The following is a 27,250-nucleotide window of genomic DNA, read 5'->3' on the forward strand; positions in this document are numbered from 1 at the left end:
TCACAGACGAGTACGACACCTGCACAGAGACGTAGTCACACACACACACACACACACGGCGGTGGTAGCAGTTAGTCAGCAGACCAGCCATGTGACAGGGTGGTGTGGATTAGGGGGCCAGTAAGCCTATTAGGGCGACAGGAGGGACCACCCGGCCTCCACTGCCACCTACAACACACACACACACACACACACACACACAGACACACACACACACACACACACTTCTCCAGACACAGGTGCAGTTTCTCACCAGACACACACGTTGGCAGCTTAGTTCTGTGGAGTGATTTGCTCCATATTGCGTGCGTCTTCATTTTCTTATTCAGCCCCTTAATGCCGTCTGTGCTCCAATGAACAAAAATAATACAATTTAGCTGCGTAGTGGCAGAAAACGGCAGCATTTAGAGTTGTAATCGGTGTGTGTGTGTGTGTGTGGCCGCAGGGAGGGTCCCGGCATGGGGGGTAATCACCAGCATCTGTTGCCTCTCCTCAGGGCGATTAATTAGATTAATTTAATTTGGAAAGCGTGTGTGAACGTGTGATCCCATACTAAGAACCCCCCCCGCCTCCCTACAGTGACACACACACACACACACACACACACACACCCTTTTAACTATAAAAGCGTGTGTTATTCTAAATTAACACTGTGCGCACACTTGAACAAACACGCGCTCTTCCTTTCTAACGCAATAAATTACGCCTCTTTGAGTTCTCCAAACTATTTAAGAAATGGGAGACGAGCAAAAAAAAGGTGAAAACTTTTGGAGACACATGCGTGCACACGAGCGCAAATTAATCCCAATTTGTCGGCCCCGGCGCGGGAGAAACTTTTGGGATTTCATACTTCATACCAGCTTTTGTCACCTTTGCGTGAATAGCCGAGGGCTGAAATAATTGTGTTTTTCTTCCCGGAGGCCCAGTCAGTGCTCACAAGCCACTGGCCTACGTAATGCGTTCCAGACAGGGAGAGAGGATGGGGGGGGGGTCACACACACACACACACACACTGGGTCTCTCTCAGAGAGACCCAGTGTGTGTGTGTGTGTAAAGGTGATGGAGGTGGATCGTGGCTGTGTGTGAGGCGTGGCGGTGTGTGACCATACGAGTGTGCGCCAAGTGGGAGGAATGTGGCGGAGAGGCGGCCTTGATGGAGTTGGACGAGGTCCACGACAGACGGGAGGAAGAGGGAGGAAGAGGAGCGAGTAAATATATTGCACACAGGTGAAGGAGGCCAATGCATTGGTCAGCGGACGGGTCTTTCCTTTAGATGTCGAGACGTGACACTTGATTAAAACGACGCAAATGTTCTAGAGAAGATGGTTTCATCAGGTTTTACATAAAGGGAACATGAAAAATTGTAAAATTTTATGGAAAAAAACTATTGGAAAGGACATATGATGCAAAAGATAATGTACAAACGTTGGTAAATATTAAATATCTTTTGCATCTTTTTCCTTTACACACGTTTTGGTTACAATTCTGTATTTGTGACAAATCGTTATGCAGCAGAAAAACACCTGGAATGCAATGGCTGTGTAGGTTTAAAGTACTATATATATTTTTTTTTACAATGTGGAAACGTGCAGCAGACAAGCTGTCAAGCGATGATTTGACAGCAGTCAGTTTCTGAGTGATGTCAGAGAGAGAGGAGGAAAAAGGTGAAGTGTGACTTTAAATAGCAGCGAGATGAGGGGGGTGGAGTGTGTAACGCTGTATTCAATGCATTCAGACATGATAGCTTCTCACTTTATACACAACAGTCCAGTGTGTGCGTGTGTGTGTTATTTAAATCCTCCCCTCAAAGCTTTGAAGATGAGGGAAGTTGGTCTACCATCTCCAGCTTTGGTTGATATGCAAACGCAGAGAGAATACACACAGACACACACACATTAACCACCCTTCTCCATGCACACACACACGTCAGCACAATGCCTTCAAATATAGCCGTCCAATCTTTTGACTCTCAATTTGCACACCTTTTTGATAATACTTGCCTATTTGAAAGAGGGTGAAAGGCAAGGGTAGCATGCAATTTAGAGATACTAGCGTGCCGCCACCTCTCTCTCTCCCTCTCTCCATCTTTTGATTATGCGATTCGCCTTGGCAGACGAACAAATAGAGGAGAGGGAGGAGAAAGGTAGTGTTTGACACTGCCGTTTTCAATGACAAAATACAATCAAACCGGGGGCCGGTAATTCGCCGGGGAGGGATTAGCCCAGCGCGAGGTTGGGCCCCAGATTAAGACGAAGCCACAGCGCCGGGGATCTTGAATTTCATCATCTCCGGGCGCGCTCGGGCACAATGGCGTATTCTTCCCCCTTTCTCCTCCGCCGTCTGATGAGGGGTCAGGAGAACTCACCTCTTCTTCTTCTGTTCCTGCAGCACTCAGCGCCGCATTCATTCATTCATGCCGCCTGACTTTATATTAGCTTCTACCTGAAAAAGGGGACCTGAGCTGTCGATGCGTTCAAGCACACGCATGCAGAGTCAGAGGTAAACGTGATCAGAGACGCACACACGTGTAATGTGTTTGGATACCTTTGCATCAACACAAACATGCGGACGCACAATGACTTTCTTATTGACACAAACACTGTGACATAAGAGACTGATCCAACAGATGTGGCACCAGGTGACGAGGAAAAAGAGTTTCACAGATCTTAGACTGCCCTCTGGTGGTCGCTTTATGAAGTACAGTCTGATCATCTGCTTTGTTAACGGAACCAGGAGCACAATTAAAATGTCATTTTGAATTTTTAAATAAAAAGACCCTTTGTTGAGGCTTCCTCCAGGTTTTAAACGTCCCCAGATGTCAACTTTCTGTCTCATCAGCGATCGCACTGTACAGGTGACACTCAAGTACCAAACAAACAAACAAACAAACGTCTCAAGAGTTTATATGAAAGCTGCCGGTGTGTGTGTGTGTGTGTGTGTGTGTGTGTGTGTTCCTTAAAGCTGGTTTCCTCAGATCAGCTGGTCGTCTGGTGAAGCTCTATCACACAAAGAGACGAGCAATGAGTCTAAACTCTGACTCAGTCCTGTTTGCTGGGTTTTAATATATTTAACTATATTTTTATTATCATTATTCAGTGGGTTGTATTTTCCATTCTTATTTTTTGCTGAAATCTTTTATTTTTTTTGCACTTATTCTTTAATTAATTTTGATTTAAATCTAATTTTATCAAGTGTGTTTTATTTTTCCATCTTATTGCCATTAATTAGTGTCATTCCATCCCGGTTTAATTTCCATTCTATGTCCAATTTCCTTTATTGAGCAGCATTTCTTGTATGAAAGGTGCTATATCAACAAAGTATATTGTTATTATTAACAAAGCCCTTAAGTGTCTCAAAAGTATTTAATGAATTCACAAATAATTAGCATAACTTCAACCTTAAATCCCTCCATTAGTCTCTCTCTCATTCTGCCATCATTTCATCATTCCCCTGCCTCTGTATCTGAGCGTGTGAGGGTGGAAGGTTGCCGCCTCTCCCTCCTTCCCTCCCTTCCTCCCTCCCTCCTTTCCTCCCTCCATTCCTGCTGTCAGGGCGCCGCTGACGCTTTGATCTTTCTGTCATTAGTCAGGTATGCAGAGAGAGACACGGGCGAACCCACACACTCGTCTCCTTCTCCCCCTTCCTTGCTCTCTTTCCGCTCTCTCCCACGCTCCGGCCAGAGAACACCGGTTGACCTGCTTGTCTTCTCGGCTTTCTATCAAAGAGGAGAAAAGGTAGAGCCGTCTCTGCCGGCGCTCCTTTGAGCTTGACGTGTACAGAAAGTGACAGCGGCCACTCGGACGCCGACGCTTTCCTTCTCCTGCATTCTTAAAAAGGTCGATCGGTAGTGATGCAAAGTTTGCACATCAGACTTTTGAGTTTTCATAAAGGATTCTTTGTCACTCAACAAAGTTTACAGGACACTTCCTGCTGAAGGTGAACCACATTCTTCGCGTCACTTCTCCAGCAGTTTCGTGGACGCGTGTCAGGGCTTGCTTTTCTCTCGGAAAACAAACAACATGAAATGTGACGAACGTGCTGAAGACTTTAATCCTGATCTTTAAAAACTGGGCTTTACAAAAACCTTGACCGGCACAAACACACGTGAGCGCCGGTGGCTGCATGCACCCTGCTGACAGATGTCAGGGCTCTGTGGCAGATCCTCATCTCTGATCTGGCAGATTCATCATCCATTGCATCGCTCTGACAAATTACTATAGATGTGTTGTGTTTTCCCTCCAATGTCACGACAGTATACATTTAAAGTGTCTCTTTGGTGTGGACCTTGTTTTTGTGACAAACGAGGACAACAATGAGTTAAATCGTTCAGTGTTGAGGGCATTTGAGCAGCGCCGATGTCACGTTTACGTCCACTAAAAGAGTTTATTTTTGTCACCGACAGCCCAGATTGATATTTTGTGTTTTGGTGAACATTACGGTAATAAACACGACCGAGAAGTACAAATGTTTTTCTCCACGTTTTGTTCTGTTTGTGACCAGCTCCCGCTGAAGCAGACGTCTCGTGGAAAATCTGAATATCAGTAGACTCTACTAGATCAGCTTTATACATTACATTTTTTAGATGGCAATAAGCTACGCTTCCTGCCTGGCTTTGACTTCTAATGGAGGAGCGAGACTCTTTCCATAAACTTGTCAAACACAATCAGAGCCCGTGGCCAAAACAAGCACTTTTAGTGAAAGTAAATGCCAGCTTGCTTCGATAAACGGAGAGAAATTGTTGTCACTCTCGGACAGTTTGACACAAAACTTGGGGAAATGGGGTCCAAAGTCCCAGAGAAGAGTTTAGGAGACACTGCAGCACTTCAGTGCACATAAAGCATCAGTCATACGTAAAGAAAGGCCCGTGTGTGAACATGTCACCGACCAGACTCCAGCAGACGTAGAAAACACAGAAAATCACTTGTGAACGCCAAGTTTCCAGCTTCCTGGCATCGGGTCTCTTTTCCTCTCCTCCCTCAATCCATCCCTCCCTTTTTACCAAATTGCTCCTTCCCTGTGGTCGCCTCGGTCGTTCACCGTGAGTCTAATACTTTCCATCTCATACTGCATGCATCAGAAAACAGTAGAGTGACTGACGTGACAAAATTAATAAATACACATAAAGGTCGGGCCAACCCTTGTTATTGGTTGAGTTACAACACAAATCACACCTGAGGTTTTCACAGCCTCAGGTGTGGACGACACTTCACACTTGTACGTGTAGGAATGCTGGCTGTTACTACTACACACACACACACAGTGTTAAACATGTGTGCCAACATGATGAAAGTCAGAAGTGTGTCATAGCAGGTCCTGACCACAAGGTGGCAGAACCTGCATGTGTAATTGATTCAACATCAATAGCCCTTGCACCCTTTTTGTTGTTTGTGAGTCACTGTACATGCTTTTATTCACTTCATATACTCTGCATCGTTGCACTTTCTTTATTGTCTGATAATTTGTTGTATATATTGAGTTTTGTTGTACATATTGAGTATTTTCATTCCTATATTTGTTCTACGTAACCTTGCTTGCTACTGTGACAAACACATTTCCTCTTGGGGATGAATAAAGTATACATCTATCTATCTAATACAACTAGGTTTCACTAGTAAAAAAAAGCAGAGGTATGAGTCTGTGATGTCATTGTAAGTGAGCGTCCAGGTGCCTTTAAGCAAGGCACACAATCCCACAGTGCACTTATACCCAAAAGGTTTTAAGGAAGTAGAAAAACAAAACTACTGTACTCACATTTTCAATGACAAACGTCCACTCCTTGTCTTCAAACTCCTCTGCATGGGGGTCCTGCAAGGGCAATACAAAAATAAATGCTTAATAATAAAACTGATTCATTTCTTTAGCACGCTTAAAAATATAAACAAAATCCCAAGGTGCTTCACATAAAGGGTCAAAACAATGATAGTACACTGTAAACAGGTTAAATAGGGGCGAAATAGGATGAACATCATTATAAACATTATATTTTCTGTACGTACACAAACATGCAGAGCGGACTGCAACCAGTTTGGTCGCAGCATGAACACGAACGCTTCAGAAATAATTAGCAATCGCCACGCGACCGCGTCATAAGCAACGATCAAAAAGCACATTTCATTAACTGGAGATGCTTTTCGTGAACTGCCTCACGTCTCTGGGCTGGTGAGCGGCGGCTCGTCTGCTCCACTCACCCACTGGCCTGGTTCCTCCGTCCTCCTTACGGCGCCTATAGCTCCCATGTTTTTGAATTAATGAGGTCGCTTTTAAATTACACGATAATGAGTCCAAGAGGGTTTTAAAATCGTGACGTAGATTTCTGTTACTGGGCAAGAAAACGTCAAACTGAAGAGAAAAGAGAAATAAAAACGACCTTGAATCACGAAACGAGAACACAGAATAATTACAAAACTACGGATGCTGTTTCTCCAGTTTTCCCTCTCTTCCTTTACATGTTTCCTCACTTCCTGCCTGTTTAGCTGTGAGCTGATGAGAGGAGACAGTAATGGTAATGAAGGCAGCAGAACAGCGAGCCTTTCCGTCTTATGGACGACCTTCACTGACCTCCGGGAGCTCTGACACACACAACCACGCGAATGCAACCTACACACAGAAAACATGTGAATGTGTTTCAAAGCGTCGCATCTGGATGTAATATAATGTGTTTAATGGCCGCTCTTAACAGCAGATTGTGCACAGATAAACGTCTGCCTTTTAAACACAGAGTAGTAGTAGTAGACTGAATTTATCAAGTTAAAATACAAAACATTGGCTGAAAATGGCCTCAAAAATGTGCTGCATTTCTTGGACTCTATCAGAAATTAAATATATTCAATCTGCTTTTCTAATACATCACTTTGGGCTCTTGGTAAAACTTTGTTGCCGTTACTTTTTGGCTCTTGCAGACTAAACAATGGATCAATAGCATCAACGCTGAGCAGAATCGTTTGTTGCGTCCTCAGTACTACACCTACACACACACACCCCTAACAATACACACACGCTCCGACAGCCTTTCTGTCTGACTGCGCCCGTGACACACCCCAGGAAAAATCCATATTCCTGCAGTCTGGCACATCACTCAAACGCAACATCCACACACACACACACACACACACACACACACACACACACACACACACACACACACACACACACACACAGAGTAAGTCAGACAGCTGCCTCCTCTTCCTTCCATTATTTCACTGCCACATAAACTACTTCTAAAAAGCCAACTGACATTATCAGCCCTCTCAGTTTGTTCTCAGTGTACGGCACGTTGCATTTGAGTGCTGCTGGTAAACATGAGCTTCAGGTCGGCGACAGTCCACAACCTTTTTATCTGACACATTGCCGTTGTTAACATGTTCGATCGATAAGAAGCGGTTGTATTAAAGCTTTGATCAGCTTGGAAAACGCTTTTGCCTCCTCCTCTCCTCCGTTATGAGCAGTCGGACCACGGCTCTCTGAGGTTTAATGTTAATTCCAGGACGTTTCTCTCTCTGCAAAGTTAAACTCCGGCTGCCTGCTGGCGAACGCCTCCCCGAGGTGCGATCCTGCTGAGCTCGGCTGTTTTCACTGCAGGGCATCTCTAAATCACCGTTCGCTTCAGCCGACGCGCTGCAGAAGTATACAAATTGCGATCGGTTAGATTTTGTACAGTTTTAGGCCGGCAATACGTTATATTTTCTGTTAAAAAGGGCGACTGAAGCGGTTTTGTGTTGCGTGTCCGGTCGGTTGGGAGACTCCAGATGGTCAGAATCATGCAGCAGAGTTGCACTATCCTTACTTTTACTCCCTCGTATGTCTGAAGCTCTGAAAACAATGGATCCCACCTCTGACACAATGCAACAAACAAGTCAACCCCCGTCTGGCAGAGGCCTACGTAGTTTCTAAATCCAGTCATGAATTTACAGTATGACCCTGAAGACGTTCTACAGCTATATTAGGAGGCAGAGCAGGTCTCTCCGTGACGATGGGAACTGACTATTTATTATTTATCAACCAGATGTGGGTGAACTGTGCCTTCAGCGGCTTTGAGTCTCATTACAAAAACAGCTTTATTACTTCCTCTGGGACAGGAAGTGGAAGTGGGCCCAGAGAAGAGAGAGACTGTACAGCAGTATGAATCAAGGATGGGCCTAGAAAACCAAGCCTTTTTCTCCATGCTTTTAGCCGACATGGCGGTGTGCTTTATAAGTAGAACTACACAAAGCAGAGGCAGGTACGTGGGTATGTGTGGCAGAGGAAACCAGATACCGAGCCCGTCAGCAGAGGCCCACATGTTAAGTAAGCCAGGCACCGTGACAGATACCGTCCCTACAAATCACTTACACACACGACCGTGTTACTATGCAGACCAAAATATTGTCCAAATTATATTAATGGACAGATCAAAACACCTGGAAAGTCCTGGAAAGAAATTCTCAAACTACACAATATCAGTCATCTAATATGTATAATAAATGCTTTTAATGCATCAACAGTTTACTGAAATGAAACTAAAATGTAAAGCCAGCGTTTGGTGATGAATATTCTCGAGGCGAAGAGAAGACCCTGACGCTGCGTAAATGACCGTAGTCGACCTTAAACACAGGACTGATTGCATAAGCCGCCTACCTTAAAGAGAGTGACGGTGATCTCTATGTTCTCTGGAACCGGCCACACCACCACTCCTCTGTAGGGGTTCTTGATGCCGGGCTGCCAGCTGTGAGCCTGCAGAACAGCGGGAACAACAACAACAACAACAACGTTTGCACAGGTGAGAAACTTCTTTTTTTAGTTTCTTTGCATTTCGTTTCAGAACGCCGCTCATCAAATACAAACCTTGGATGATTTCCGCCGACTCCTGCGCGTCCAAACCACCACCAGCTTGTCCGGTTGCCTGTGAGGAAGAAGAGGGAGAAGAAGAAGACAATATTTGTTCCTCAATCCATCAACCTACAGATCGACATTGATCAGCTTGCATCTTAATGCCTGGAGCTTAAAACCCTGATAAGTCTTCTGCTGTTCACACACACAAACAACACACACAACACACACACAGCGCCACTCGTGGTATGAATAAATCATGAGACACAGCTAAACCCCGGCTTTGCCTCTGTGGACTGTAGCGCGCGCGCACACACACACACACACACACACACACACACACACACACACACACACACACACACACACACACACACACACACACACACACACACACACACACACACACACACACACACACACACACACACACACACACGAGGTCAGTGTGACAGGTAAAAACACTGACGGAGGCTTGAGCGTTACAACAACCCGGTCCGGGTCAATCACACGGCTCTGACCGTCAGGAGACCCGCTGAGATCCGACAGTCACCTCTCCACACTTCACCGCTCTTTCATACGAAATGTAAACGGAGAAACATGGTCATGGTGGGGAGACGGATTCTCATCTGCTTAACAAAGCTCAATGTGTGCATCTTTGTCAGAAAATATTACATTTAATTCTGGAACCACAGGTCATCGTTTGGCTGAGCAAATATAAAGTGTGTGTAGTGCAGCGGTTACGGTCCACTCTGCTGCTATATCCACGTATCCATCATGATCAAGCAAGTAAGTAACTTAAAATAACTTAATTATGTAATCAACATTAAGTATGAAAGACAAACAGAGGCCCCGGTGTCTTACAGAGCATTAGCACACCTTTCTCTCACTTACACATTAAAACATTGAGCTGCTCAATAAATTACAACTGCTGCGCTACTTTGACTTGATGTGAAAATAACACTTTGGCAAATTATGGACTGTTGACTGTTCTCCAATATACACACTATATATTATGTTATATATACTTAGTCAGCCTGAGAATTCACACAAAACACAGACATGTCTGGGCCCGTTGGCCTGTCAGTGCTGGTGCATGTATATATTATATAAGTACGTGTAGGTGGTGAAGTTCTGAAGCTGAAACGTTCAATTACTATATCAAAAGTACCATTTAATCCTTAAAACTAATATATATTAAAAAGGGAAGCCCTGGATCGGCATGAGCCAGATGATGACGACCTTATTAAGCAGATTGGAGGATCTGACCCTAGCGTACGTCACGAAAAATACATGCACACCCCAAATCCTGGTTTATAGGTCAAACTGTGCTTTGGCTTTTGCTCACAGAGAAGCCCAGTTAGCAGATGACAATCTACAAGCCCGTCTGTGGGAGCGTCCAGCTTTAAGTCCCCGTGCTGTAGCTCCGTCACTGACCTCCGACCTCACGATGGAGAAAAGAAAGGCAGCCAATTGTCCTCCAGGGCTCAATTAAAAATCACTTTATTCTGTTCTTCCGTTAGAGCTCGACTGATACACTTTCCAGGCCGATGTATAAGCCTATTACAGATATATTGGTATTAGATTATGAATATCAATAAATCCATCTAGAAGAAATTAAAATACAGCACAGGGCATGTTTGTTATTTCTCAGTCTGGTGAGTATTGGGGGCCTGATTTCACAACGTTGTACTGCTGTACACTTCAATTACAGGCCAGAATGCCACGTGTTTCTGGGTAGGCAACTCACAAAAACACAAAAACTAATGTTAAGTCACAATTTTGTTTTAATATTATAAGAAAGGCGGATTTTGTGTTTGCAACTCAATACACAGCACATCTCTCCTCACGGCCCACTAGTTGTACCTTCTCTGTACCGAGTCAACATCAATGTTTTACACTCAAAGCTTCTATTGAGGTTTCTACAGATGAAGCCTGTTTGTTGCTGAACGCCAACACATATGGACTGAAGCAGAATATCTAGTTAGATTAAAGCATGTTTTGAAGCCTAGCCATCTTTCCCCCCAATAGAATTGGAGTTTTGGTCCGAGGACTGAGACCGAGACACACGAGGCGTATTTATTTCTCACGGCCGTCGTCATTTTACTCTGAAGGCTAAAAACCCGACTCTTAAGATTCAGATTCTTCCGTCATTGAATAAAAATATTCGGTTAATGCAACTTCTGGTGGAAGGTGATGTTAAACCTCCATATTCCTGTCCATCAATGATGTTATTGTGCTAAACACTCACATCAAGCACAACACTGCCTTCATGTGTGCATGGACCCTCATGTCAAAGGCTCTTGCAGAACGGCAGAGAGAAAGACGAGTGAGGGAAGAAAGGAGGCGGAGTGAGAAGGAAAAGAGAGCGAGAGAATGACGGGCAACAACGTCAGAGGCCTCGCACATAGAGAAGCTATTGTCCAACAACGCAGGCCATAACAGAGAGCAAGCAGACACACGAAATATCCCCCACATCCCCTCCCCTCGTACCCTCTGTGCTATGAGAACTATTCAAACCATTCGGGTGCAGGCCGACAGACTTCTTCGCACTTTCGCATGTTCGGCTTCAACCTGCGAAGGAGAATATGCGACGCCTCTAAAACGTCCTTCAATATAATCCTCACATTCCTGACGGCTGTACCAAATCAGTGAGATGAACAATGTTGGCGCTCTGTTGGAATGCAGAACAATTCAGTTGTTCTGGAGACAGTGAACCCGTCAAACATATGGAGATCACTGTAGGAGGTTACCTGAATTAACGCGTGGCCGCTACGTGATAGGAGAGCGGTTGAGGTGGAATAGTGTTGTGACTGTAATGTGGTTACGAGTGGTGGCGTCGCAATGTGTGGTCAGAGGGAAACGCACACGCTAAAGATTAGATTCAAACCGGTGAATTCAAATAAATTCAGGGTAATATGGGACACTTTTATTCAATTCCTCTCGAGGATCAGGATTAAATTAGTGATAAATACACCGACAAACACCTACACAAAATATGACTAAACCCCAACTAATAAATGTTTAAAATGTTTCTCTAAATATTTGAGGTATGCATGTTCTTTCAATGTTTGAAATGTTTGAAATGTTAAAAGTGTTGAAGGCCGGAGAGCTCTAAAACAAAGTCAGCTTTAATATCAATTCTTCCATTTATGCAAAACATACAGAAGATTTGAAAGTACGTTTCTCTCCTGTGCAACATAGTAATATAGATAATATATTCAGTTTAAACTATTAGGATGTTAGTAGAGTAGAAGTAATGGAGGTTCATTACACATATGGCAGTACATGCGTTTCTTTGTCATAATCTGGTGAACGTTCTTGCATTAAGTGGATTGAGCGTCCTGAAAGGCTCAGACTGTTTGCTGGATGGATTAAACTGCATGCAGAAGAAACAAGAGTCTCAGTATTTCAGTGTTTGCCTCCTCTAGTGAGAGGGAACTTCTCTCTGTTATCAAACGTCATGAATACCCGGATCACCTCCGTGTGACGCCGTCTGCTGCAGGACTCCGCCGCTTAATCGTCGCATCCTTTATTAGACGTGTTTTTAAGAAGTGTTGTGAGAGATCGGAATTAACCTTTGACCACGAAACTCTAATCCGGTCATCGTTGAGTCACAACGCGAAAACATAACACCTCGGGGTTAAGTATGGGGAAAATAAAAAGAATGATCAACACAATGTTTTCAGAAGAGTGTGTGTGTGTGTGTGTGTGTGTGTGTGTGTGTGTGTGTGTGTGTGTGTGTGTGTGTGTGAAAGTGGGTCAGTAAAGCGCAGCAGGAGCTGAGATAAAAACACTGATACACTCTCCTACATTTAAAGACATTTAGCTGCAGCTCTCCTCCAGAGGAACCTGCGATTAGGGAGCAGGTAGGTGTTCAACGTTTCCCTCAAAGACACTTTAGCGTTCCTTCAGAACCTGCACTGACTAAAGAGTGTTTCAAGTTCATGTCACAGACAGCTTTAACTGCCATGTATTTGTTTGTAATGCTGCATATTGCTTTGAATTGGATAACCCTACTGTCTGGCTTTAGCGGCATTTCCACGACTACATTTTCTCCAATCGGCTCAACGCTGCTTGAATGTTCTTTCGGGGGTGTGTGTGTGTTACATGTGTGTGTGTTACACGCATGTGGTCTAGCTGTGTGTGCGGCGGTGGCTGCAGTTCTTCAGTGTGTCGGCTCAGTCGCGGCGCTGCTTAGCGCTCTGCAGCGCGAGGCTACGTCAGCACGGCGGTGGCTGACTGCGGAGCTGCTGGGGTTAAAACAAAGAGAATCTGTTCCATCAGAAGGAAGACACTCTGAAAAGGTGTGTTTTTTTTTTTTACAAACGCTCTTCCGGGATGATATGCAATGAAATCAGACATAATCATGAAGCTTGCTCATCAGATAGAAGAGTTTGGCAGCTTAAGCGTGGTGGTGGTGATCACTCCAGGCTCTGTGTGGGTCTGCCTGCATAATGGAAATCCAGGGTGCGACAGGATGTTGCCCAATCGTTCCTGTAGGCAAGAGGAAGAGGAAGGAACCAATTCACATTCGATATGACGGCACCCAGACAGCGTCACACACTTATGCAAACAGATTGTTATGACACACACACACACACAGTGATGAAGTATCATGCGTTTTTAATAGCACAATATTGACTTTCGCAGCTTTTGGCAAGAGAAAGCTGTCCACTTAATTTTAATTACCATTTTCAAATGCCTGAATCCTTTTCCAAATTAATAACCTCACATTGCTGCCATATTTCTAGCAATATTCCACCTGGCAGCAGCCCAGCCCATCCAGTCTGAAGAATCCCAGGGAACAAACAAGGCTTGTGACATAGAAAAACAAAACGAAAACTTTAAAAAAACAATTGCAATGAATGTGGCTGGCACGGCGCCACAATTAAAAAAAATGTATTGCAACTCCAATTTAAATAAACCGCACTGCTTTCTCATCCGAATTATGTTTGCGTCAAAATAAGACCCAGTGCATCTTTGCATCTAAAAAGACTGAAATAAAAGTTCTTCACCTGAAGTCAGTGCATGTTCTGCTCCACCGCATTATTATTATTACCATTCTCCTATGGACTGCAGCCACAACTTTTAGGAAAGTAATCAACAGCCTGCCAACGTGTGCCGGACAGAGTTGGCATGCAGCGGCCAGACGGTGCCCAAAAAGGGAAGCCAAAACATCTAAATCACCCCGCTGGTGGCTGGCTGTTTTTTTTTTTTGGAGCGCTTGATTTTATCTGCAGCCGAGTTTTCTATGAACCAGGCAGCGCTTTAAATTATGTTCATTTAATTGAGGGAAGCCAAAGTCACGATCGCAATAAATATTAGTTATATTCCCCAACCCCTGTGGACGGCAATATAAATATGAGAGAACACATGCCAGCATTTCTCCAACAGAAGGGAAGATCACCATCATAGGTGTCTAATAAAGCACTTTGTGCTTGCAGGATGAGTGAATGGAAGCACTTTGTGTCTCCGTCATCCAGACATCAGGAGAGAGGACATAGGTGCGTTTGTGTCGTAGTACAGCGGCTGAGAGACGAGACATCCCAGCCTGCAGCGCATACTAAAACACACGCTCTGCTGCAACACATACGAACACGCCGACGTGCAATGCACCAGACTGCCTCCCTGCACGGGGAGTAGCTACCATTTATACATTATGCATCCAGTCCAACGCTGCACACCCTCATGTTGAATACTGACAGCATGCATCATGGATGGATATGAGTGATGTAGGGCTGTCTAAAAGGACTATATACAGTAACATAGTTACACTTAAAAGATCTGGAAACTAAACGGAAGAAAAAGACTACCAACTACAACTACAGACACTTACACCTCACCAGCGGACAAAGAGGAGGAAATCTCACACGTTGACAAGCCATCTCTGGGTCTGAAGACCCATCATGAAGAAGCTTAGCAAAATAAATGTTGAGGGTTTTATTCATTCTTTTTACTGACCTACTTGTCAAGTCCTGATTCAGCAAAGGCAGCGACAAGAGGACGTGAAAGTGGGAAGTGAGAAAGGGAAGCGAGGAAGCGAGAGCGGGGCAGCTGCTGCTGATTTCCTTTCTTGCATCTGAACGTTCTCATCGCATGATTTCTTTCATTTTTCCCCACAAAAAAGGCAAAAACTCGGTCACAAATTTGCATCCGTTTTAACAATTTGTTGGCGTCTGGATTTATGTCTATGAACTGTTTTTGCCTCTGAAGTTCCGATCCATCTGTTGCTTTGTCTCGCATTCGTCAGTTTTATTCATGTTATTCAATAAGTCATACCATCGCTCTCGTTTTAGCCGAAGCTTTGGCCGTATTTTGTTGAAACCAGGACGGTTGGATTAGGTTGTGGAAGCAGTTTGAGAAGTTTTATTTCAGTCATTTAAAAACTTTTGAATCCATTGTAAGAAATATATTAATTTTAAGCTCGTAACAACATCAGAAGTGTGTGTGTCACTGAGTTCTTCTGGTCTCCACTGAATGTTCTGTGAGTAGAGGTCAAGGACCTGAGTGTGAGAGTGTGTGTGTGTGTGTGTGTGTGTGTGTGTGTGTGTGTGTGTGTGTGTGGCAATCAGACGCTGGTTGGGTCAATGACACGCCGTAAACGTTGAACACACTAACACCAGACACTTCAGTCAGGAGTGATCGTGTCTGTTTGATACGCAGTCACTGTGAAATGTTGTGAAATCATAATTACATCCCTTTACCAAGCTTTAGTAATGAGCTTTCTGTAAATGATATGTTATATTTTCCTGGATCCAAACATTCCAAAAAGGTCACGAGCATGAGCTTTATTAGATCAAAGTCTGACCATTACTATTGATCATTTCTTTCCCCAAACATGACCTTTCTCCTCTACGCTTTATTGCCACATGTGAAGACTTCAATGCCCAGTTGGATTCAGATCCGTCATATCACTCTTTTAATAAAAGAAAAACACTAGTTAGCACTAATACAGTATCTGAAGTGAACAAAAAGAAAAGCTAACTGGTTGGGTGTGAATTGGGACATTCGCTCCAGACTGTTATTCCCAGTGAAGATGTGAAGACCGTCTGAAGCAGCTGTATTTTGCATTCAGTACACAGCCTGGTTTCAAGTCCGCTGCATGTTATCTTTGAGACGTTAACAAAGTTTTCTTAAAAGGACGAGTTGCATTGAGACCCTTGTAGATGGTACCAGAGAGAGCACACACATTGGGAATGGTATGCATCTTGTTGCTTTAGCTTACTGGCTCATCTCCAAAGCGCTTTCATTCCTTCCTTATCACTAGATTATTCTGCAGAAGTGGGGGAGTCCACATCAACTGTGTGTCTGGGAGAATAGAGACGATGAAGATCTGAGAGGACAAACTCAAAGCAATGCATTTCCTTTTGTCGTTCCACTGTTTACCTCATGAGAAACAAACCAGGAAGATTTGGCTTCTACCGGCATCCCTAAACACGAGGGAACTCACGTTTGGGATCGCATCATGGATCTGATCAGCACAAAAGGGAGAAAAAGGGGCGCAAATATAATTTTTAGATATCCCCCGATGTCAAGTTCCTATCATTGATGATCCAGATGCAGTTGTTTTGTTATAGCCACGCAAAAATAATCCAAGTCAGTTTAAACCATCAAAAGTTTTAAAAGTGATCCTCTTACTTTGTCATAGTCTTCTATTGTGAGTTTTTCTTTTCATTAAAACAGACAATTCACATGATAAGGAAATAAAAGATTGTAATGTATTACTAAAACAATTGCTGCATTAGTAGTTTTCGCTGCTCACAGTTAGTGTGATTGCTGTGAAAACACCTCTTTCAAACAGATTCAACATTTGAACACATTATTTTCCGTCGCCCAGTACTCATTTTGACTAAATGGAGCCTGAACGCATCATAATGTACCCGAGTGGAGCCTCTGTACGTTAGCGGTGCTGCCAGCATTACTAGCTCTCCTCTTATCAACGTCAACATGGATGTTGATCAAAAGTTGGCGTCATCAGAAACAGCGGCTAGAAAAGTATGAACGCCGATCTCCTTTTAACTGAATATGAGCCGATAACGACAGTTATTTCATACCGTTCATACCGATGGTCAACGTTAAACTATGCAATTCAGAAAATTCACTTTCAGGATGATTATTTCTTTGGACTCAACGTGACTAAATAACGTCAACATACACCTTACTTCAAAACAAGATAGCACAGGGAACGCCTAAGGGAGATCATCAAGCGCAGGAGGAATCAGTCAGATCACGGGTTTGGGAGCAGAGGAAGCTGCCTTTCAGCGGGTAAATAAGATAAAAGTCTCCCCTCCCTTAACAACAACAACAGCTATCCCTATAGCAGCTCGCTAACAGCCCAAAGGGAGTCACAACCATCATGTGCCCGACAGCAGGAGGCGATCGCTTCAGCGATATGTTAATTACTCATCTGACAGACCAAACACATTTATTATTCAACACAAGCTTGTTTCTGTATATTTGAGCCAGCAGCGTCATGTGACCTAAAGATTGCGGGTGGGATCGTCTGCAGAAGGAGCTGAATGAAATAATGTAGGGCATGCATTGTCTGCAGAAGGATTACACTCCGGTTCTACAGAAAGGTCCATCAGCGCCACTGTGACGACAGCACGATCAATCAGGAGCTACTAAATGTTCCATTAGTCCAGAGGGCAGGTACAATAAAGACAGAGGATTTAATGGCCTGCAGAGACGACATCTTTGCTTCACAGAGAAAGTGGGGGAGGAAACGTTTCTTCTTTTACTACAAGAGACAGCAGGTTGCACATGTAGACTTGTATAAGAAATGGACGTAGCTTTGATGAAAGCAAGCGAGCATATCTGGACTGAGGAAGAGTGACAGACGCCTTATACGTCTCTGGCAGCGACCTGTCAATCACCTTGTAGCCCCGCCCTAAAGCATCCCCTGCTTTATGGTCTGTTTGACTCTAAATGACCATAATTCACTAAATGAACATCATGCTGTATTGAAGAAGACTTGAAACTAGAGATTGAGACAAACTCATGTTTACAATGTTTACTGAGGGAATACATCAAGAGTCATTTATATAGACTTCTATACAACCACAGGAGTCGCTCCCTGGTGGTCAGTAGAGAGAATGCAACGTTTTAAGACACTCCAGCGTCGCCTTCACTCGGCATAACCGGAGGTTGCACATTATGAATTGCATGTGAACCAACTTCAATTTAAAAAAAAAAAAGTAACACCAGAACACTAGTGGCGTTTGCGTCGCCATCCTGACACACAAAACACAACACATTTATCAGCCTGCAGATGCTGCGGCAACCGCTCTGTGATAAATGATGAGCAGTCTCCAGGGCCATGTGTTTCTCTGCCTGACAGCAGTAGAGACAGACACACAAGCACAGTTTTTATCACATTTAACACCCCATTGACTTCTTCACAACCCTGCAATGTGTCATGCCTCTGTGTGAGTGTGCCCATTAGTATCCGTAATTGCAGCGCAGAACAACTACATTTGGGCGGATTCTGCCGCAAAGCAGTTAAAGTGACATTTGGAGAGAGAGAAAGAGGCGAGAGGGGGAGGAGTAGAGAAGAGAGAGATCAAGTAATAAAGGAAGAGAAGGAGGGGAGATAAGAGTGGTACAGAGAAAGACGAAGAGAAGCATTGCTGATGTGCGAGAGCTTCTTTAGATGAGAGCAGTCGGCTTGGGGCACAAAAACAGAATCAAATCAGGAGCTGCGAGAGTTAAATTAGCTGCAAATGCTATAATTAAGGAAGTGATGAGCAAGCACATAATGTGAAGCAACTCATGCATCAACTATGAAAACACTCGTTTTGGCTTTTTCCCAGCACCAGTTTGGTTTTCCAAAAAAGATGAGCAAACAAAGACAAACCAGTGAGCGACACTGAAACATTTTGAGAACCCCCCCCCCCCCCCCAAAAAAAAAGCTGTAAACAATTACGCTATTAATTTCCTCAAAAGCCAATGATGAACTCAAAATTGTGTAGTTTCATCCAAAAACAGAACCGACTGCGGCGCGCGCTACGAGCTGGCAGTGAAACCGCCTCCCGCTGCCAAACTCGTACTCCGGAATGAGTCGAGGCTCTTTGAACGCGAGCAGAACGGAGAGCCACGTCAGACCCAGTTGGCAGGAGAGACGTTTTCTCTGGCAGAGACGGCGTGGACGCCTGCCATGAAGACACACATGTTCCACGGAAAGACAACATGTCGCAGCCTGACACGCGCCGGTCACTTCCACTGAAGCGTTACTCAACTGACAGGCGGGCACTCGAGGACTGTACTCGTCTCTGAAACACTTTTTATACGTCAAGCAACAGTTGAGATTATGAGACACGTTGATGGGATCATGCTGGTTAAAGTAAACGTAATAGAGTTGGGCAACCGCACGAATATATGTTCTATTGGCTGAATATAGGTTTCATCTTTGTCCTTTATTTTGCTAATTTAATGGTTTGCCTCCGAAGAGCGAGAGCTAATCAGCCGCTGCTTCATATTTTATCTCATCAGTGGACACTAAAACATAGTAACTTTTAGTATATAATAATTTTACAGCTCATAAATCAAGAAGGACATTTGTGTTTGGCGTGGGAGATTCTCATAAATTGTTCTACTCACAAAGTGAATGAAAGCATTATTGCTTTTCCAACACCTTGCAGAGAAGTGTAAAACTGCTCGAGTCTGGTGAGAACGAGAGTGTGTGTGTGTTCAGGATTTCTAAATCCTATGAAATGACTAGTGTGTGTGTGTGTGTGTGTGTGTGTGTGTGTGTGTGTGTGTGTGTGTGTGTGTGTGTGTGCGTGCCTTCAGGGGTTCTGCTCAGTCCTTGATTGATATGAAGACGTCCAGCGTCCCCGTCTAGTCGTGCAGTATTGAGGACAGTGGTCTTGATTATTCACGCTCGCCTGCAGCCGATAGAATTACCATGTAATCAATACCGTGTCGTCTCCAGCGCACTCCTCTCGTGTCCTCGCCACACGTGTCGACACGTTTTCTCAGCGGCAGTGACACTCGTTGGGTTTTGACGATGTTCTCGGACTCCATTTCATCAGACAGGTCGACTAGCAACGCATTCTTGTTGCAGAGCGCCAGCCTCGGGGGGGGGGGGATACTAAGAGCATTCATGCTTTAAGTTCACACCTCTCGCTGTGGGGGTTGCAACCCTATGACAGCAGCTGAGGAACAGAAAAGTGGGCCTCACTTGCTCCACGTATTGAGGGTTTGAACCAACAACTCTCTGGCTACAAGCTTATACATTTCTAGACATCACGATATGTGCCCAGTCAACATAATATAGCAAAGCACAGCATGACAACAAAGAACTGAACCGGGCCGAGAACAGAAAAGGTTTCACACAGGATACAATCCTTTGAGGGTATGATCTAACAAGCTGCAGGGGTTGAAACCCCCCCCCCCACCCCCCCCCTCACAATCGGCATGTACACTTCTGACTGACTAATGAACTTTGATCCTCGCGTAACAAACATGGCCGGTCCTTTTCAGACCAGGTTTGGAGTTTTGACATTGATTGGCCACGAGAAGACTGAACTGTACGCGACCCAATTAATCTGATCAAATACCACAAGCCGTGCGGTGCATTCAAGAGCAAGCCGTGCGGTGCATTCGAGAGCACGTCGTGCGGTGCATTTAAGAGCAAGCCGTGCGGTGCATTCAAGAGCCAGCTTGATGAAGTGTCCGATAAGAGTCAGATATTAAAGCACTAAAGCAGGCAGACCTTGCACTGCTCCATCACACCAGCGTCACATCTATAATATTTACTTAAGCCTTAATGAAACATTATATTAGTTTCTGTGAGCCTGGACAGCTGTGCGTGTGGAAAAATAATTAGTTTTTCAGCCTATGTTGATGGTGAAACCGACTTAATATACAGAAAGACAAGCGGGATATTTGCTCAGCTATTTCTTTGTGTACCCAATGACCCGTAGTCAGAGATAAACAAAGCGGCATAAGGTCATTAATCTCAAACCTGCGGCCTTAAAAGCAAAGCCTAAAAATATTCTATTACAACAGATTAAATCCACATTATGACCTGACATTATAACTCGTCTTTTCAATCAGTTATTTATCATCTGATATTGAACTTTCCTGTTATCATCCTCTCGTTGATTGCTTGATTTTTTTAATGAACACATTTAGTTGTGTTTTTTAGATTTAGCATCTTTCTGATGTCTTGTTTCATATGGCATTTTCTGGTGTTTGTTCTTTGTAATGCGTTTCTTGTCTGCTGTGCACTGTGAACTTTGTCTGTTGTAGTCTGTATGAGTCTGTTGTAGTCTGTATGACTTGGTGACAAATGAGTTTCCCCACTGGGGGATTAATAAAGTTTTCTAATCTAATCCAATCTATACACTGATATCTCTGTTAATGAGTCGGTCAAACGTAGAGGAAAAGAACTACACATCAGCAAATATCAGAGAAATAAGTGATGCAAGCATATGCATCTACATGAGTCAATTAAACAGAGTGTAGAATCACAAAGACAGTGAAATACGGATGTGAAATGGTGGAGATTCACAAAAACGGAAGGTGGGCGTGGCTTGGTTCTGACAACTATTTTCAACATGGCGAGCGGGTCACAAACGTTCTCATTTTACAGCGGACCAGTACATAAAAAATGTGCTTCTGAGGCGAGAAATCGGCCATGCAGTAACAGAATAATCGGTTTATTTTTGATCAGCGCTGCAGAGTTTTACCCAAGTTTTATCTTGCGATGGACGGCCCACATTTGAGCATCGATAGAACAAACGTCACCGAGTTTATCCAGTTCAATAGAGGTCAAACTATACATTTAAAGATGGCTACTTATGTGCAAAAGGGAGGCGGTTGATTTCTCACTCTGACCTGCATGATCATAATTATCTGCGACAGATGAAAGGCCCTCTTTTGATGCATCAGGTATCAAAAGAGGGCCGTGCTGCAACGCCGTTAATGGTGCTTCGTTTCACCGGCAAACACAAACACTGAAACTCATTAATGTTTTAATGCTTTGGTCTGAATTGATTCTGGAGTCTGGAGTTGTGCGTGTGAGAGGAATGCTAACCCTCTCTGCTCGACACAGGAGTCAGCTACAGCAACAGAAAGAGAACAAAAATAATATATACAACATATATTATATATAGATGTAGGATAGGACACCCCCAATCCTACGCTGCTGGTCTGTCATTACTTCTCTTCCATCTCACGGATGGAAATAAAAAAAGATCTTAAGCTTGTAGAAAAAGAAAACGTGGGGATGAAACCTCTGTGACGTGGTGAAATCATTGATGTGCTAGTAGACAGAAAACTCTCACTCTGACAGCGTCACTAATTCAACAAGCTCACCTAGTCACTGATAAGGGCAGCAACAGGCTTTTAGCATTGATTCAGGGCTCTTACATTTCCATCATCTTCCATCTGCAAGTGATATTCCCAGATGCTCCAGCCTTCTGTCTCCTCTTTAAAAAAGGCTCTTTGTGCTATGGGGGGTTTGCACAAATAACCAAAATCAATTATGATGCACCATGTAACCTGGCAGGTCAATAATCTACAACTCATCTTTACTACTTAGGATGTTGGGGGGAAAAGGTCCCATCTGGAGTCAAGTCTAGAGAGGCCACGCTAACCGGAGACAATTTAGGAAGATTTAAGCACCCAAACATGTATTAAAGCTGGATGTGAACGCTCATGCAAGCTCACTCCACCCCAGAGGAGTCGAGTGACTTATCACACCGAACCTCCAGGGGAGACTCTGAAAAAGTGCACGATTAACCCCCATATTTAAACGATTTCGTTCAACACCTTTCTAAATGATGCCCAACTTTTCACCCCAGCTGTTTAATTTCCAACGTGGTAGGAAACCCCATCGTGTGAACTACTTCTGAGCGAGTATTTATTTAACCACACACACAGCAAGACAGACCCATGAACTTCTTATCTACCGATTGTTTGAAGCGCCCTAAATTATCTAGACTTCAGAGATTATTCAACTGAGCCTTTAAGTGTCAGCCAAGTGTGCAAAAATGCTTTAAACGTACATTCAAAGCACCCACATCCATATGTATGGGCACACGTGCAGTAAGTGTTCTCTTCCTGCAACTGAAGCCAGAAATGAAGGAAAAAAGAAAATCACTTCTGAAAGGCTTCATTTTGAGATCCAGTTGAGCTTCTGGGGACTGTTTCCAGTCTGCGTAGATGGAAAGTTTCCACTGCAACAATAACATACCGTACTGATGAAGTCCAAGGAAGGCAGAAAGCACACAGCACACACACACACACACACACTACGAGCCAGACGTGCACACATACACACCATCAAAGAAGAGCAAGAGACCCTGAGGCGGTGAAGGAAGACACTGTTTGTGTCGGAGGTTGTTCAAATACACTTTTATGCTGTGAAGCTGAGATTTAAGAAGCGTGGTAGCGTCACACACCGTCAAGGGGCAGCTGAAATGACTTTTTACTTGACGAACAAAAACTGAGACCTGCTCAATTTAGATTGTACGTCTTTATCACACAGTTAGACGAGGGCTAAATTACGAAAACAACAAATACATATTCCTTCCTTTAAACAGCATGAAAGAGATCTGCTCAGATTGAGAAAAACAAAGCATATTTCCAACAGTGAGCCCAGCCCACCCACCCCTTGGCTCTGGGGAAAGAGATGTACATTTTTCTCATTCCTTTCTCCAACACGTTAACATCTGTCCCAGGTCTGAGCTCCGCGGGGCTGCGTTAGTCACGCCTACGGCACGCCGCTTGAGAATCCACGTCTGCAGGCTACGTCTCTGTTTTACAAGTCTCTGCTCTCCCCTCGTTACAGGACACATGACCTGCAGGCTCCAGCACACGTCCATCTTTCTCCCCGAAACTCAGTCAGTGCATGTCATTCATTCTTTCACAACAGGATATATCTTTGAGATGTACTTTTAGAGGTTGAAGCCGTGGGACAAGATGCTACTCCTTCTGTGTAGATTAGAGACATTATATTCAATGTGTTTAATGAAATACTTGCCACACTGTGAGTTTTATAATGAACCAAATCTATTTTTACACTCAAAAGGGTGGGGTCCGTACAGCAGCCCGGTGGGATTCAACTTGGCAAGCTCAGTGTCATCATGCGACCTCTCCAAGAGCACAAGGGTCTTCACATATTTAACCCCTTGATTAAGCTCTCAAAGAGCAGCAGATTGATGAAATTAACTTTAAAATGCCGGCCTCCAGATCCCCCCTAGAGAGTCCGGGGAAGGTCCACATAAGTCTCACAGAATCCTGTGGGAAACACCGACGCGTATGATTGTTGACTTATGCAATACTTGTTTTTTTTGTGGAGGATAGAGAGAGAACTGTGCTGCAGTGAAGCTGACAAGACTGACTTTTCACGGGTCGTATTTTCAACAGAATGACAACTAAGCTCCTGTAATGTTTTAGCCTTCTAGACATCATCCGTTAAGAACGGTTTCTCTCGTATCTACTTCCAGTGGGATCAGAAGTCAAGCTCAGATTCCCGGCAGCAGCAGCATCCCTAGAGCTGGTCGGCGTTTAGTGGTTTGCTCAAGGACATTTTCAGGAAAGCTTGAACCCAGCCCTTCGGCTTTTGAAGGAAGGGAAATCTTTCTGCCCTGCCATCCTCCTCTTTTTTTTTTGGGTGACTCAAACCAAACAAATTCTACATCAGCGCATGAGAAGAGAGAAAAAAAAAAAAAAAAACACATAGCAATTTTACAAGGAAGCCGGGCCCCTCCCAGCATGCAGACATGCCTGCACACCAAGGAGATTGAGCGTGTGTGTGTGTGAGAGTGTGTGTGTGTGTGTGAGAGAGAATTATGGCCACCAAGAACGAGATCTGCATTCCTGCACACACACACACTTTTCATGGGGCTTAAATGACACCTCTGTGGCTGAGTGTTATCCCCCCCCCCCCAAACAAAAAAAAAAACAACTCACCATTTCTTCGTGCATTCCACCATCAGCTCCTGATATGAAGCCACGAACTGGAATTTAGACGCATGCTTCCCCACACGTTGCAGTCTCTTCCACACAGAGGCCATGTTTCTTTTGGGTAGAATCCGCGTACCTATCCCGTCCTGGACTTCTCTTCTTTGGGGCTTTTCTTTTTTGCACGAATTCCCCTGCTTAGTGTTTATAGGAATCGGAGCACATCCGACCCGTGCTGACACATAATTATTGTTTCACCCGGAAGCAAAAAAGAAAAATATGATAAGTCTTGCACATCCAAGTTGTGGCTGCTGGTCTTTAAAAACTGCCGGATAAATCCAAATGCGAGCACGTGGAATCTCTGCAGCAGTGGAGATGTGACATGATATTTTCTTGAAAGGCACGATTAGTAATCCACTTGGTATTAATATAATATCTCCATCTGGTGATCCTCCTGCAAAATAAAAAGGGAAAAATGCAGTCAAGTACGCAAGATGTCTAACTCTCCACGTTAACGGTCCTGCAGAGATGCTTCTCGTGCAAGATGCTAAAACAAACACACACTCTTATCTCTTTTTAGTTCACGTGTGGAGGAATTCCAGCAACGCAAGCCGGGTGTGGATGGGGATGGGTTGCGGCTAATTCCTGGAGCGCCGCAAGCTAAACTTGGGGTGTTTTATAATTATTAAAAAATGTTTAAAAAAAATAACGTACGCGTGCATTGAGACGAGACGTTGTCCAGGGGATGACGTCACGTCACAAGTCACGTGACACCACCCAGCGTATACACACACACACAAACAAAAAGCAGTACAATCCCCCCAGAAACTAAAGAGTGAAATAAATATGTTTGTAAATATTTGGTGGAATGTGTGAATCCAGGGAGTAGACTCCGCCGCTGCGCGTGATTCTGGGTTTACCCCGTGCCCGTCGTGACACTCACCTCACCGCGACGTCCGAGGCGTTATCCGTGGGGCCTCACCTGTCGACGAACAAATCTGTCAGCACGCTCGCGCGCTAAATTATCGCCTTTTCTATTGCGCGCAGGAGCCACACAGCTAAGCTAGCCCGCTCGCGGACGACGGTTAGCCGTCACTAACACACACACACCGCGCGAGCGGAAACCGTTGCTCGCCAATTGACACATTTCGCTCCCACGGGGGTAAGCGCGAGCTCCGGCGGGACTCAGCGCCGCGTCATTACCGATATTTATGTGAGTTTGTCCCGTTAAAAAAAGCAGCAAAGTAGTCCCAACTGTTAACTGATAGTTTGGCCGCTCTGGTCCTCTCTGGGGAGCGGAAAGTTAGCCGAAATTAACTATCTTCCGTTTGTGATTTTCAAAATAAAATAATTTCTGAAAAGTGGTAGTACCTAATAGCGACGTAGGGTTTTATTTTATAATCAATGCAAAGTGAATTTAACAGTTCTCTATGAAATTACTGATTCAACATACAAGAGTGAGCCCTTACTCTTCCGTGGGGAAAGTTACTATTTTATTTTGAAGGCTAATCCATAAACGTCCGGTCTTGTTCTATGTTCTTGCGTCGAGCTCGACGCGGCTTCGCCTCTCCATCGTTTCGCCTGCCGCCTGGATGATTGACGTGCTGAAGGAACGCCCCCTCGGTCGTCAGCCATTGGTGGGATTCTTGTGCCGTTTACAGATTGTTTACCGGTTCATGAGGCATTTCTGGGCTTTTGTTATCACACACTGGTCAAATCCCAAATCCTTCAAAGGCATTTAATAAAAATGCTCACTCACTTTGTTGTTTTTCTTCATAAAAACAGTCATAGATGTATTGCTTGGGAATTAAATCCAATGGTAACTATAAATAACAACAAAAAGCTGACATTTATCATTAGACATTCTTACAAAATAAATACAAAGCGTTCTGGTTGAAAACAACACATTTAGTTCATACGGGAAACTAAAGCTCAGCCTCTCAGTTTAGTGCTAATAAGGAGGAGACTTCCACTTCCTGGTCCTGTCACATTAATAAGTGAGTGTTAACCTTGTACCCCTGCATAGAGGGGGCTTTTTTCACATGTTGAGAGGAAATAACACACCCACCATCCATCAGAAATCTATACCCCCTACACACAGACACACACTTCCCCCTCCATGGCTGTAACCACATGGCTTGTAAATGCAGCACTGAAGGAACGACAACATGAGTTAGATTCAGTATCAATCCGATTAATCTAATCTCGGGAGAGAAAAAAACGGATGTAATAACAGTAAATTGATATTTTATCCTTTTATTTGTCGCTCTGGGTCATAAGCTGCAACAGAGATGGAGTATTTGTCGTTGTTTTTGTTTGTTATAAGGGCAGATCCAACCGAGAATACAGTTTCTATTGAGCAGCTTTGATATCTCAAGGAGGGAGATATCTGCTCTTTTAGTGAATCCACGATTCTCAAAAAAACAGACAAAATCTGGAGCTGAAAAATGAAAAAACTGCTTTATGGTTTTATTTAGTTCAGCCTAGAAATCACAGAAAAATATCTCGATTTTTCTTGTTATACTTT

General features: G+C 44.0%; 1 protein-coding gene across 1 annotated transcript in view; it reads right to left on the reverse strand.

Moving 5' to 3' along the window:
• ehbp1 (EH domain binding protein 1) overlaps positions 1-24,859 on the reverse strand; it is a 126,658-nt gene extending 101,799 nt beyond the window's left edge. The window contains exons 1-4 of the mRNA XM_079229598.1: positions 24,733-24,859; positions 8,821-8,878; positions 8,614-8,709; positions 5,752-5,805 (exon numbers count right to left, since the gene is read on the reverse strand). Of these exons, the coding sequence (XP_079085724.1) occupies positions 5,752-5,805; positions 8,614-8,709; positions 8,821-8,878; positions 24,733-24,836 (312 nt within the window). The 5' untranslated portion in view covers positions 24,837-24,859. The remainder of the gene's footprint in view (positions 1-5,751; positions 5,806-8,613; positions 8,710-8,820; positions 8,879-24,732) is intronic.
• Between the last annotated feature and the right edge of the window lie 2,391 nt (positions 24,860-27,250).

This window comes from Taurulus bubalis (assembly GCF_910589615.1).
Source record: "Taurulus bubalis genome assembly, chromosome: 14".
NCBI lineage: Eukaryota > Metazoa > Chordata > Actinopteri > Perciformes > Cottidae > Taurulus > Taurulus bubalis.